Here is a 14,364-nt window from a genome sequence, read left to right as displayed (position 1 = left end):
CTCCCTTCTAAAGCACGCACACATCACCCCCATACTCAAAAAACCCTCCCTTGACCCCACCAACCTTAACAACCTTAGACCCATCTCCTTGTTGCCCTTCACTTCCAAGCTCCTTGAGCGACTGGCCTACAATCGCCTAAGCGCCCACCTCACTGATAACAACCTCCTTGACCCCCTACAGTCCAGCTTCCGTCCCCTGCACTGCCACCGAAACCGCCCTACTTAAAATCACCAATGACCTGCTAACCGCCAAAGCCAATGGCCACTATTCTATCCTTCTGCTCCTCAACCTCTCCGTGGCCTTCGACACTGTTGACCACCCTCTCCTCCTTGCCAAACTGCACTCCCTTGGCATCAAGGACGCTGCTCTCTCCTGGTTCTCCTCCTACCTTTCCCAACGCTCCTTCAGTGTCACCTACAACACTGCCACCTCCCCCTCCCTCCCCCAAGGCTCTGTGCTTGGGCCCCTCCTCTTCTCCATCTATACCTCCTCCCTTGGCAAACTTATTCACTCCCACGGCTTCAATTACCACCTCTATGCCCACGACACCCACATTTACCTCTCCACCCCCCACCTCACCCCCTCACTCTCTGCCCGCATCGCCCACCTCCTAAACGACATATCAGACTGGATGTCGCTCCATTTCCTCAAACTTAACCTATCCAAAACCGAGCTCCTGGTCTTCCCCCCCACCCCGTGCCCCCCCATCTTCTCCATCACTACTAACAACGCCACCATCACTCCCACCCCACACGCCAAAGTCCTGGGTGTCACCCTGGACTCCCACCTCTCCTTCCTACCCCACATCCAACTGCTATCTAGATCATGCAGGCTCCACCTCCGCAACATCTCCAAGATACGCACATTCCTCACCCCAGACACCACCAAACAACTCGTACACTCCCTCATCATCTCACGCCTGGACTACTGCAACTCCCTCCTCACCGGCCTACCCAAACGAACGCTATCCCCACTCCAGTCTATCCTGAACTCAGCGGCAAGACTCATCCACCTCACCAACCGCTCCACATCTGCCTCCCCCCTCTGCCAATCCCTTCATTGGCTCCCGATTGCCCAACGCATCAAGTTCAAGCTGCTAACCCTGACCTACAAAGCCATTCACAACGTCGCCCCAAACTACATAACTAACCTGATACCCAGATACTACCCTACCCATGCCCTCCGCTCCTCACAGGACCTCCTACTCTCTAGCTCCCTGGTCTCCTCCTCCCACGCCCGATTGCAGGACTTCTCCAGAATAAGTATAAATCAGCACACGTATATATATAAAATCCTCAGAAATCCCTTAAAGTCATATCAATATCCTTCCCCAGAAGTACTAATAAAACATATATTCATTGACTTAAACCCAAAAACCCACAATTATAGTGAAAAATCAAGACCCAAAGAGATTACCAAAAAATAAAAAATATATATAAAAGAACAAAAATAAAATAAAGTCCCAATATGCAAAGAGTCCAAATAATGTGTCCAAACAAAGATCAATTTCTTGATAGGAAGACGCTTCCTACTCCACTGAAGAAGATGCAAATCAATCACAGGTGCTCTTCAAATACCTCAAAAAACAAAATCTCAACATAGTATATTACCTTTTAAATCCCAGAACTAAAGTGCCACACGTGTATCATGCAAAAAAAACACTCCAGTGTCACAGCACTCATGTGAAAAAAAAAAAATATTGATAAATATCACTGCAAACTATATATAAAGTGCATAATTACCCTAAAACAAACAGATTCCAGCTTGTAATCCACCACATATGTACAGAGTGTCCTTAGATTGGGATCCTCTTGTTCCTCAGGACCTCACAAACAGACCAGGAATCAGTATGTGAATTATAATCATATATAAAATGTATTGTAGCCACTTACATATAAAAACGATAAGATCAGCAAGACAGCATCCAACTCCTCATGCCCAGTATACGATCCCCTTTCCGTGTGTAGAGGGTCTCCCGATCACCAGGTAATTCCCCCTTGCTACTCCTATCCAGCACTATCACTTTGTAGCTCTGGGGGACACCTGAAGTGCACCGTTACTCTCCAGACCTCCAACACACAGGGATTCCAGAATCCAAAATGGCTGCCGCAGCACTTCCAGGAACGTCACGTGCCCTGGACGCGTTTCGTCTCTTCCGGACTTTGTCAACAAGGACTTTGTTTGCAGTGATATTTATTAATATTTTTTGTTTTTCACATGAGTGCTGTGACACTGGAGTGTTTTTTTTGCATGATACACGTGTGGCACTTTAGTTCTGGGATTTAAAAGGTAATATACTATGTTGAGATTTTGTTTTTTGAGGACTTCTCCAGGCCTTCCCCCATCCTCTGGAACTCTCCACCCCAATCCATCAGACTGTGGCCTACCCTCCTCTTCAGGGAAGCCTACCCCACCCTCACCTAACACCCGACCTCACCTAAAAACTAACCTCCTCCACTCCATCCCCCACAGCCATCTCCTCCTGTACCACCTTCCCCTCCCTCCTAGAAAGAGCAGGGCCCTCGAACCCCTCGTGTATTGTATTGTCACTGTCTTGTCTCATGTTCGGTCCCCCCCGTTACTGTACAGCGCTGAGTATACCCTTTGGTGCTATATAAATACTGTATAATAATAATAATGATCCTAACAGGAGTTCTGTCATTTTTCAGGATGTCAGGAAAAACATGTCCTCTGTCAGTAAATGTTCATGTTGTGTCAGTAATAAAAGTCACGGAGGGTTGGGAACCCTGCAAGGGGGGCAGAGATATGTGACTGCCTAGTCCAGCCTTTCTCAGCCAGGGTTCCTCCAAAGGGTTCTAGGGCTTCCTTGTCACTTCATTGGTCTGTATATGGAAGTGTCACCGACCAGCCGTTTCTGGATACACAGCTTTGTCATCATTGCACACACACCATTTTGTTTTTCATTCAATACATTTTTTATTATAATTTCACTTTTAACAAGATTGCAGAAAAAAAACATTCAGGAAATAGTAAAGGAAGAAATCGGATTGGTCAGGAAGATCCCTTGTCTGGAATGTGGGGGCGGAGTCATTATTATTGGTGTACAATACAATACACAACGTGTTCCATTATTATAACAAAGTATTGTAGAAAAGATCCCAACATAGAAAATGGGGGAAAGGAGGAAATAAAGGCGGATATGAAGGGGAATCTGTGTACGGGGAACACCTTAACAATCACCACCATTTTATTCTCCAGGGCCTCTGATGTCACAGAATAGATGTTTGGGGGTTTATCTCATCTTCAGGACCAAAATCTGCATTTTCCCATGTGTGCAAAATCATGCAGAAACAGCTCTGGCAGTGAGAGGGTTAATGTGGGCTAGATGGGATCACTCTGCTGGGGTGACATTAGAGCTCCCCCTAGCTGCAGCCTGGTAATAACATTGCCCTCCATCTATTGGACATAATGGGGGATTTTTCCTGAAATACGGCAATCAATAACAGCACAATACCACATTATGGCCACTAGATGGAGCCAAAGGAATCAGAGTATGAAATAAAGTATGCCCAATATTCGTCATGGCCGGGCGAATGTCACTCACATTCCTTCTTTTTTTTTTTACTAAACCTCTAAGTGTTTGTGAAAGCTTCCACCATAAATATACTCAGCCAATGAGAGGTGATGACTCCATATTTATTACAGGTACTTCTATAGCACTGTCCATTTATACATAAATTGTTCATTCCCATCAGTCCCCGCCCCTGAGGAGCGTACAATCTAAGGTCCCTAACTCACATTCATACATACACATACTAGGGGACAATATAGACAGGAGCCAATAAACCTATCAGCATGTCTTTGGCATGTGGGAAGAAACCAGAGTACCTGGAGGAGACCCTCGCAGGCACAGGGAGAACATGCAAACTCCAGGCAGGAGGTGCCATGGTTGGGATTCAAACCAATGACCCGAGTACTGCCAGGCAGAAGGGCTAACCACTGAGCTGCTATCAATAGTCAACCCACTCCCACACTTCATCCGTGTCTTTGGGGGCCTCTCATCTCCTTATGGACTGTTTCTTCCATGAAGAAGATCATCCATGGAGTATATCTGAGGTGTATATCAGGGTGTGCTTCTTCCCCACATGAGAGCTGGGATGTCCAGCAACATTCATCTAGAAGACATTTCCCGCACTCAAGGCACTAATACACCTCCAGGGTTGTGTAGGACCCCTGATGTAAAGGAAGACAGAACTTCAGAGAAGAACATTTCCCTCACTCAGGACAGGAAAGTGGCTTCACACCTGTGTGAGATCTCTGATGTTTGGAAAGATTGGACTTCTGCGAAAAACATTTCCCGCACTCAGGACAGGAAAGTGGCTTCTCCCCAGTGTGAAATCTCTGATGTCTGTAAAGGTGGTACTTCTGCGAAAAGCATTTTCCGCACTCAAGACAGGAATATGGCCTCTCCCCCGTATGAGATCTCTGATGTTTGTAAAGATTGGACTTCACTGAAAAACATTTCCCACACTCAGGACAGGAATATGGCTTCTCTCCCGTGTGAGATCTCTGATGTGTGTAAAGATAGGATTTCTGTGAAAAACATTTCCCACACTCAGGACAGGAATATGGCTTCTCACCTGTGTGAGATCTCTGATGAATAAAAAGACTGGACTTATCAGAAAAACATTTCCCGCACTCAGAACAGGAAAGTGGCTTCTCCCCTGTGTGAGATCTCTGATGCCTGTACACATGGAACCTCATTGAAAAACATTTCCCGCACTCAGGACAGGCATATGGCTTCTCCCCTGTGTGAAATCTCTGATGTCTGTAAAGACTGTACTTGTTTGAAAAACATTTCCCACACTCTGCACAGAAATATGGCTTTTCCCCTGTGTGAGATCTCTGATGTCTGTAAAGATCAGACTTTTCTGAGAAACATTTTCTACACTTAGGACAGATATAAGATCTTTTCACTGTGTGAGATCTTTGATGCTTAACAAGATCTGATTTTGCTACAAAACATTTCCCACACTCAGAACAAGAAAATGTCTTCTCCCCCTTGTGAGATCTCTGATGTCTGGAAAGATTGTACTTCTGTGAAAAACATTTCCCGCACTCAGGACAGGAATGTGGCTTCTCTCCTGTGTGAGATATTTTATGCTCATTAAGACGACATTTAAAACGGAAACATTTCCCGCACTCAGGACAGGAATACGGCTTTTCCCCCGTGTGAGATCTTTTATGCACCTTAAGCTTGTATTCAGAGTGGAAACCTTTCCCGCACTCAGTACAGGAGAAGCTCTGAGAAGCTGTTGGAAGGCCAGCCCGGTCCTGCACAGTCTGAGGTTCCTCAGGATACGAGGAATCCGATGGTCCATCTACACTGGGTGGTACCGGATGGACATTGGAGGGAGCCGGGTTTTCTCCTGGACTATACTGTGTGAAGTCCTCATCTTCTACTTTCCAGTCTGGAGACAAAGTGAGACAATCCTCGGAGGTTTTCCTCATCTCCCGGCCATGGACTAAAATACAAAGACAAAGAGGATTACTAGACAGGAGCTGATTGGTTCCCCCAAACCAGGACTCCGCCCCCATCAGGCAGCTTGGTCTCTGAGGAGCTTACAATTCCACCCTCAAGGGAACTAGGAAATGGCTCCTCTGATCTCCTACCAGGTCATTTCTTTATTCATGGACCTTAGTCAGAGAGTGAGGAAACAACCAGAACTGTCTTTTTTAGGAGGGACAGTGATGAGGGGATTATAGGACGAGGGTCCCCACCCCCTCTATCACTCATCACCATCTTCCCAACACAAGAAGTACTGCACTTCCTTATTTAGTCCATGATTTAGTCATGAAGAACAGCGGGGCTGAGCCCCACCAGAGGTCAGAGAGTGAGGATGGGGGGAGAACAACCAAGATGAAGACTGGACTGATCCTGAAGACCACCATCATTGGGGTATTGACTCCTCCCTCATTATCACTTTCTGTTTAAGGGTCCAACGTTGGAGGATGTTATCACATTATTATCACCATGTAAAAGTCTGTGCTCCAATCACATCATCCGATATAAAATGTCCAGCTGGGAGGAAATGGGTGAAAAATTATTAAGGCCTAAAGTGAAGGAAATGTGTATTTGATCCCCTGCTGATGTTGAATGTTCGCCCCTCACACAGAAATGATCGGTCTAACAATGGAATGTTCGCCCCTCACACAGAAATGATCGGTCTAACAATGGAATGTTCGCCCCTCACACAGAAATGATCAGTCTAACAATGGAATGTTCGGTGTAACACTGAGAGACAGAATACAACAACAAATTCAGCAGAAATGTGTCTAACAAATGATGACTGATTTGCATGTTCATGAGGGAAAGAAGGATTTGATCCCCTTCACAAAACATGACTTAGTACTTGGTGGCCAATCTCTTGTTGGCAATCACAGAGGTCAGACATTTCCTGGAGTTGGCCCCCAGGTTTGCACACATCTCAGGAGGGATTTTGGCCCACTCCTCTTGGCAGATCCTCTCCAAGTCATTAAGGATTGGTGGCTGATGTTTGACAACTTGAACTTTCAGCTCCCTCCACAGATTTTCAATCGGATGAAGGTCTGGAGACTGGCTAGGCCACTCCAGGACCTTAATGTGCTTCTTCTTGAGCTGCTCCTTTGTTGCCTTGGCCGTGTGTTTTGGGTCATTGTCATGCTGGAACCCCCATCCACCACCCATTTTCAATGCCCTGGCTGAGGGAAGAAGGTTCTCACCCAAGATTTGATGGTACATTGCCCCGTCCATCGTCCCTTTGATGCGGTGCAGTTGTCCTGTCCCCTTAGCAGAAAAACACCCCCAAAGCAGAATGTTTCCACCACGTTTCACAGTTGGGATGGTGTTCTTGGGGTCATAGGCAGCATTCCTCCTTCTCCAAAAACAGCGAGTTGAGTTGATGCCAAAGAGCTGGATTTTGGTCTCCTCTGACCACAACACTTCCCACCAGTCCTCCTCTGCATCATTCAGATGTTCAGTGGCAGACTTCAGACGGGCTGGACATGGGCTTTCTTGAGCAGAGGGACCTTGCGGCACTGCAGGATTTCAGTCCTTGTCGGCGTAGTGTGTTACCAATTGTTTTCTTGGTGACTGTGGTCCCAGCTGCCTGGAGATCATTGACAAGATCCTCACGTGTAGTTCTGGGATGATTCCTCACTGTTCTCATGATCATTGACACTCCACGAGGTGAGATCTTGCATGGTGCACCAGACCTAGGGAGACTGACACTTGTTTTGTGTTTCTTCCATTTGTGAATGATTGCACCAACTGTTGTCACCTTCTCACCAAGCTGCTTGGCCATAGTTTGGTAGCCCAGTCCAGCCTTGTGTAGGTCTACCATCTTGTCCCTGACATCCTTGGACAGCTCTTTGGTCTTTGCCATGGTGGAGAGTTTGGAATCTGATGGTTTGATTGCTCCTGTGGACAGGTGTCTTTTATACAGGTAACACAATGAGATTAGCAGCACTCCCTTTAAGAGACTGCTTCTAATCTCAGCTTGTTACCTGTATGAGAGACACCTGGTAGCCAGAAATCCTGCTGAATGATTGGGGATCAAATCCTTCTTTTCCTCATGAACATGCAGATCCGTCATCATTTGTTAGACGCATTTCTGCTGAATTTGTTGTTGTATTCTGTCTCTCAGTGTTACACCGAACATTCCATTGTTAGACCGATCATTTCTGTGTGAGGGGTGAACATTCCATTGTTAGACCGATCATTTCTGTGTGAGGGGCGAACATTCACCATCAGCAGGGGAGCAAATACACATTTCCTTCACTGTATGTAATGTACAACTTATCATAAAGGATACAAAAGTTAGGACTAAACAGTATTAGTTTTCTTCTATATTCATCTGGTGATCTAGCCAGTAAATCTGTTTATAAAAACTCTGCAGCAGAATGTATCAGTTCCAGGGATGAGGCAGACCACTTACCACTGACAGGGGACTTACAATGATCAGCTTTTATTTATTCATGTAAAACTTTTATCCCAAAAGTAAACAACTGTTTGATGTAACTGATTATGAAGTGTGATCTGGAGTTTGGCTTCAATTAGTTACTGTTTTTATATCTGCTAGTACATCTAACACTCCCCTCCCCCCAGACTGACCATGCTGCTGCCTCCACAGCGGGGGCGCTCTAATACAGAAGGTGTGTTACTGGCCAGATCACCAGGTGAAAACAGGGAAAAAAGCCAAAGAAAAGGAATGCAGCCGCCACCTCATACTATGTCCAGTGATAGCAGTGACATCTACTGGCCACAGTGAGACATCACAAGACAACCTAAACTTAGGGAGAAACCAAGTGAAGAACTATACAATCAGCCTGAGCCAAGTACAGCCCAGCCACAAACTAAACCCACATAGTACCTCTATTCAGGACAAGGGGGCCACACTAATAAATAGTGTAAGGATCACATCAAATTGGTGTTTAGTAATCAGAGATCACTTACAGTGGTTGTAACCCTCAGACATGGAATATGAACAAAGCATATCCCTCTACAGTGTGTACTTGTCTCAGTCCAGAGCAATAAGAGCCACTTCTGTCTGCTGTCTCCTTCCTCTGCGATCAGTATGAATTACTTCTGACAAGTCTTCCTGACACCAAGAGAAGAAATGTGAAAGGGGAGCAGCTCCAGCACACAGCCTGTGATTGACAGCCTCAGCTCTGTTCCTGTGTGCTGTGTGAAAGGGTGTGTACCTTCCCTCAAATCATCTTTCAGAGCTCACCTCACTGAACTCTGCAGAATGTGACTTTAGCTCTCTGTCTCTTTTTTTCTGACTTCTCATACAAGCTGTATACATTCTGGGCTTTGAACAGTTGTAGAGAAGAGATTGCTACAGATAAAAAGGTGCAACATATGTAGGAGGATTTGTTTTATCTCTGTATCACCTGAGGCCAGTCACTGCACTGGGTATATGGAGGGTTTACAACCACTTTAAATGTCGACTGTAGACAAGTTGCAGAGATCCCACACCGCTGCCTCCCATCTCCTGAGACTGCACTCAGTGACTTGGGTCTGAGACACTACAGACATATCCCTCCACCCGGCACAGGTGACAAATACTGGGAGAATTGCTATGTCACCACCATGAGGAATAAGATCAAAAGAACATGTCCAGGTGCCTAGGTCTAGTAACATTTACGGTGAAAATGAACATTTTGCTGCCAGCTGAACCCCAGAACCTCCATAAATCCAGTCTAGATACATAAATTGTGTCTGCAGCACAGAGAAGGAAGATTATCCGAGAGAAATCCAGGAATACAGGACGGGGAACACAGCTCAGGAAAGTGACCAGGGGATTACAGGCTGATATCACCCAGTCCCCGCCCTACTCTGGACCAATCAGTGAGCAGTATGGGTGGAGGAATGGATTTAGTGTTCATGACCCACCTGTGCTGATCTCTGTAGGAGTGTCCTCCTCTATAAATGTCCCCGTTATTCCATCCTCCTCCATAGACTGCTGATCATCCCTCACATACGCCTCTTCTTCTTCTGCTTTCACCTCAAATTCTATATCGATTGGATCTCCACTCTAAATCAAGGAAATGAGAGAGAATATCATCTAAAAAATCCACACATGACCCATACAAGTCCATGTTCTAGATGCTCCATCCCACCAACCTTGTGATACTGAGGGATGGTGTGATCTTCCTGTGTGGAATCCCGGGAATACAGAGGACGGGGACATCTCTCTGGTGGGTTCCTGGTATTAGGTGGCTCCATCATATCCTTGTGTCCTTCTGAAAACTCCTCCATCACTCCATACTCCTCATCCTCCTCTTTATACTCTTCTTTAACATCAATATTATCATCCCCGAGGATTCCACTCTGAAAGATATAATAAAACATTCATTGTAACAAACATGCTGTGTATAAATCACAACTACCAATAATTGTCATCATCTACCTGATGATGGTGAGGGATGGTGTGACCTTCCTGTGTGGAATCCCGGGAATACAGAGGACGGGGACATCTCTCTGGTGGGTTCCTGCAGCTGGATGACTCCACCATGGTGTCCTGGTACAGATCTTTGTGTTCTCTTAGAAGCTCTGACACCTCCATCCCCCCATCCTCATCCTCCTCCTCTTTTATCTCTTCTTTAACCTCAACTTTAGGATCTCTCAGGTTTCCACTCTGAATATATAATAAAAATGACATCAATGGTAACAATGCAGATAATGTACAGATCCTAATGATACTATCAGTGATTGTTCCTCATCTACCTGATGATGGTGAGGGATGGTGTGACCTTCCTGTGTGGAATCCCGGGAATACAGAGGACGGGGACATCTCTCTGGTGGGTTCCCATGACTGGATCCATCTGTAGGAAACACACACACTGACTGAATCCATTGTTTCTATGTGTTTATCAGATGATGGGGGATCTAGGTGGATCCTCCGTACTGCTCTCTCCTTTACAATAAAGTCTCCTCTTACCCGGTGATGTGAGGGGCGGCTGATTGTCCATCATGACGTCCTTGTAGAGATCCTTGTGTCCTTCTAAATACTCCCACTCCTCCATGGAGAAATAGACAGTGACACCCTGACACCTTATAGGAACCTGACACACACAATGATACAGTCACCATCCAGACACATCCCTTGTCTGTTACTGGAGAATGTCCCAGAATTCCCGGCACCGCTCACCTCTCCTGTCAGCAGCTCAGTGATCTCTCTGGTGACTTCTAGAATCTTCTTCTTCTTTCTCTCTTCTATCAGGGAGGGAGGTGGAGGCAATGTGATGTCATAGGATTCTCTGACTCTGGATGGAGGGACATTGGGAGGAGCTGTGAGGTCAGTGTGATGACTTAGGACTCTCTGACTCTGGATTGAGGGACATTGGGAGGAGGAGCTGTGAGGTCATTGTGATGTCATAGGACATATAGACTCTGGATGGAGGGACATTGGGAGGAGGAGCTGTGGGGCGCTCTGTGAGGTTTCTGTACATTGCTCCCAGGTGCACCCCACTTCTCCAAACGTGAAAGATGACCTTTGTCTTTGGGCTTTGCCAGGACACATCATATTTCTCAGATCTCTGTGATCTCCGGAGACTTTATTGATCACATTGTAGGATGAATATCTGAGACTGGGATCATTATGGAGAAATATGGTTTCAGGACTTTATTATTATACAGGATTTATGGCGCCAACAGTTTGCTCAGCTCTTTACAATGTAATGGGAGAGAAACCAGCAACAATACAGTTCAATACAAGAAGGTTTGGAGGGTCCAGCTCCTTGGAGCTTACAATCTAAGAGGGAGGGGCTAGTGGTACAAAAGGTAGTAACTGTGGGGGATGGACTGGTAGGAGGAGTAGAAGATTCCAGTATTAGCTGAGGGCAGGAGAGGCTTCCCTGAAGAGAGAGGTTTCCAGAGAGTGAATAAAAGTGAGCAGAGTAGGCGATAGCCTGATAAAATGGGGTAGAGAGTTCCAGAGGATGGGTGAAGCTCTGGAGAAGTCCTGGAGCTGAGCATGGGAGGAGGAGAAAAGGGAGCTAAAGAGCAGGAGGTCATGCGAGGAGCGGAGAGGACTGTTTGGGTGATATTTGGAGACAAGATCGGTGATATAATTTGGGGCAGAGTTATAAATGGCTTTATACGTTATTGTTAATGTTTTGAATTTTATCCGTTGGGCAATGGGAAGCCAGTGGAGGGATTGGCAGAGAGGGGTGGAGGACACTGAATGGAGGCCAGTGGAGGGATTGGCAGAGAGGGGTGGAGGACACAGAATGGAGGCCAGTGGAGGGATTGGCAGAGAGGGGTGGGAGGACACTGAGAACAGTTAGTAAAGTGGATGAGTCTGGCAGCAGAGTTCATGATAGACTGAAGAGGGGATAGCCTGCGGTGAGATCGGCCAATGAGGAGGGAGTTACAAGTCAAGGCGAGATATAACAAGTGAGTGAATAAGTTGCTTAGTGGTTTCTGAGGTTAGGAACGGGCGTATCTTGGAGATGTTGTGGAGGTGAAGTCTACAAGATTTGGACAGTGATTGGATTTGGGGCTGAAAAGACAGATGGGAGTCTAGGATTACACCTAGACCCTGGCATGAGGGGAGGGACTGATGGGTGTATTATTGCTCTTGATGGAGAAGTTGGGGGAGGGGGCACAGGCTGGAGGGAATACTAAGAGCTCAGTTTTGGAAATATTGAGTTTGAGGAAGTGGAGTGACATCCATGCCGATATGTCACTTAGTAGGTTAGTAATGTGAGAGGAGACTGAAGGGGTGAGGTGAGGAGGAGACTGAAGGGGCGAGGTGAGGAGGAGACTGAAGGGGTGAGGTGAGGAGTAGAAAGATAGATTTGTGTGTCATCAGCATAGAGATGCTACTTAAAGCCATGGGAGTTTATCAAGTGACTAAGGTAGGAGGTGTAGATGGAGAAGAGAAGGGGTCCAAGGACAGAACCTTGAGGGTCCCCTACAGAAAGAGGGAGTGGAGAGGGAGAGGGAGTTATAGGTAACGCTGAAGGAGCTCTGTGATAGGTAGGAGGAGAACCAGGAGAGAGCAGAGTCTCGGAGGCCAAGAGAGTGGAGTTTTTTGAGGAGGAGGGGATGGTCAATCGTATCAAAAGCCGCAGAGAGGTCAAGTAGTAAGAGTACGGAGTAGTGGCCATTGGTTGGGATGAGTACGGAGTAGTGACCATTGGTTGGGATGAGTACGGAGTAGTGGCCGTTGGTTGGGATAAATACGGAGTAGTGGCCATTGGTTGGGATGAGTACGGAGTAGTGGCCGTTGGTTGGGATAAATACGGAGTAGAGGCCATTGGTTGGGATGAGTACGGAGTAGTGGCCGTTGGTTGGGATAAATACGGAGTAGAGGCCATTGGTTGGGATGAGTACGGAGTAGTGGCCATTGGTTGGGATGAGTACGGAGTAGTGGCCATTGGTTGGGATGAGTACGGAGTAGTGGCCATTGGTTGGGATTAGTACGGAGTAGTGGCCATTGGTTGGGATCAGTACGGAGTAGTGGTCATTGGTATTAGCAGTTAGTAGATCATTAGTGAGGTTTAGTAGGGCAGTTTCAGTGGAGTGTAGTGAGTGAAAGCCAGACTGTAAAGGGTGAAGAAGGTTGTTGTCAGTGAGGTGGGAGCTCAGGTGATTGTAGACTAAGCGTTCTAGGAGTTTAGAGGTAAATGGCAGCAGGGAGATGGGTCTTAAGTAGTTCAGGTTGGTGGGGTCCAGGGAGGGCTTTTTAACTATGGAAGTGATGTGCGCATGCTTTAGAGGGGAGGGGAAGGCACCAGTAGAGAGGGAGAGATTGAAGATGTGAGTGAGGGATCATAGGATGGAAGAAGAGGGTGACTGTAGTAGTTGTGAGGGAACAGGATCCAGGGGGCAGGTGGTGAGACGGGCTTCTGAGAAAACCTTAGTGACCTCTTCAGTAGTAGTGAGGTCAAAAGAGGAAAGTTTAGTATAAGGTATGCTAAGTGGGATGGATGTCTGTGCAGAGGAGATGTCCCTACAAATTGCATCAATCTTGTTTTTGAAATGATTTGTAATCTCATAAGCAGTGAGTGAGGTATTGGGTGGAGGAGGAGATTCTGGGTGGAGGTGGAGGTGGAGAAAGTAGAGAGTTAACAGTAGAGAAGAGATGACGAGGACTGGATGACAAGGTATTGATGAGAGTGACAAAGTCGTCTTGTTTGGTAACATGGAGGGAGGAATTGTATGTGAAGAAAGCAGATTTATATCGGGTGAATGCTTGCTGGGATTTAAACATACATAAAATAGTGAAGCGCTATATAAACCCAAATCCTAATCATAAATAAAAATTCATACTTAATTGTGCAAAATGTGTCAACATATTAGTGCTCAGTGGTAAAAATGACCCGCAAACGGGAATAAACTATCCTTAATGTGACACCACTACACAAAGAATATATAGAAATAAATAAAGTTCAAGTGATATAAAGAAGAATATATCGAATGCATTAACAATATATTTTACAAAACTAATAACCACTCAATATTAAATGACATAAGAATGTGAATCAATGCAAAAATAAAAATCTGTGAATATTCAAAATATAAAGTCCATGCAAGTGAAACTGTCAAAAGGTGATCTTCACTCTGGTGAAAAAAATCCTCAAATGAGGATCTGGTACACAGGAGGTTACTAGCCTTTGGCCCTGTGTGGTCAGTGTGTGGAGGGGAGCAGCATTGCTGACATCTGAGGATTTATTCACCAGAGTGAAGATCACCTTTTGACAGTTTCACTTGCATGGACTTTATATTTTGAATATTCATGGATGGTTTTTTTGCATTGATTCACATTCTTATGTCATTTAAGAGGACAGACATGACTATGGAGGAAAAGGACGGACATGACTATGGAGGAAAAGGACGGACATGACTATGG

General features: G+C 45.9%; 1 protein-coding gene across 1 annotated transcript in view; it reads right to left on the bottom strand.

Moving 5' to 3' along the window:
- Window positions 1-2,913: 2,913 nt before the first annotated feature.
- LOC149445402 (uncharacterized) overlaps window positions 2,914-14,364 on the bottom strand; it is a 135,371-nt gene continuing 123,920 nt past the window's right edge. Inside the window, exon 9 of the mRNA XM_089653815.1 lies at window positions 2,914-5,482. Coding sequence (XP_089509941.1) covers window positions 4,238-5,482 — 1,245 coding nt within the window. The 3' untranslated portion in view covers window positions 2,914-4,237. The remainder of the gene's footprint in view (window positions 5,483-14,364) is intronic.

The sequence above is a fragment of the Staurois parvus genome, unplaced genomic scaffold, assembly GCF_062004578.1.
Source record: "Staurois parvus isolate SC_StPar_1 unplaced genomic scaffold, SC_StPar_1.0 ptg000721l, whole genome shotgun sequence".
Classification (NCBI taxonomy): domain Eukaryota; kingdom Metazoa; phylum Chordata; class Amphibia; order Anura; family Ranidae; genus Staurois; species Staurois parvus.
Note: the sequence above shows the minus strand (reverse complement) of the source record. Positions and strands in the feature narration are given on the sequence as shown.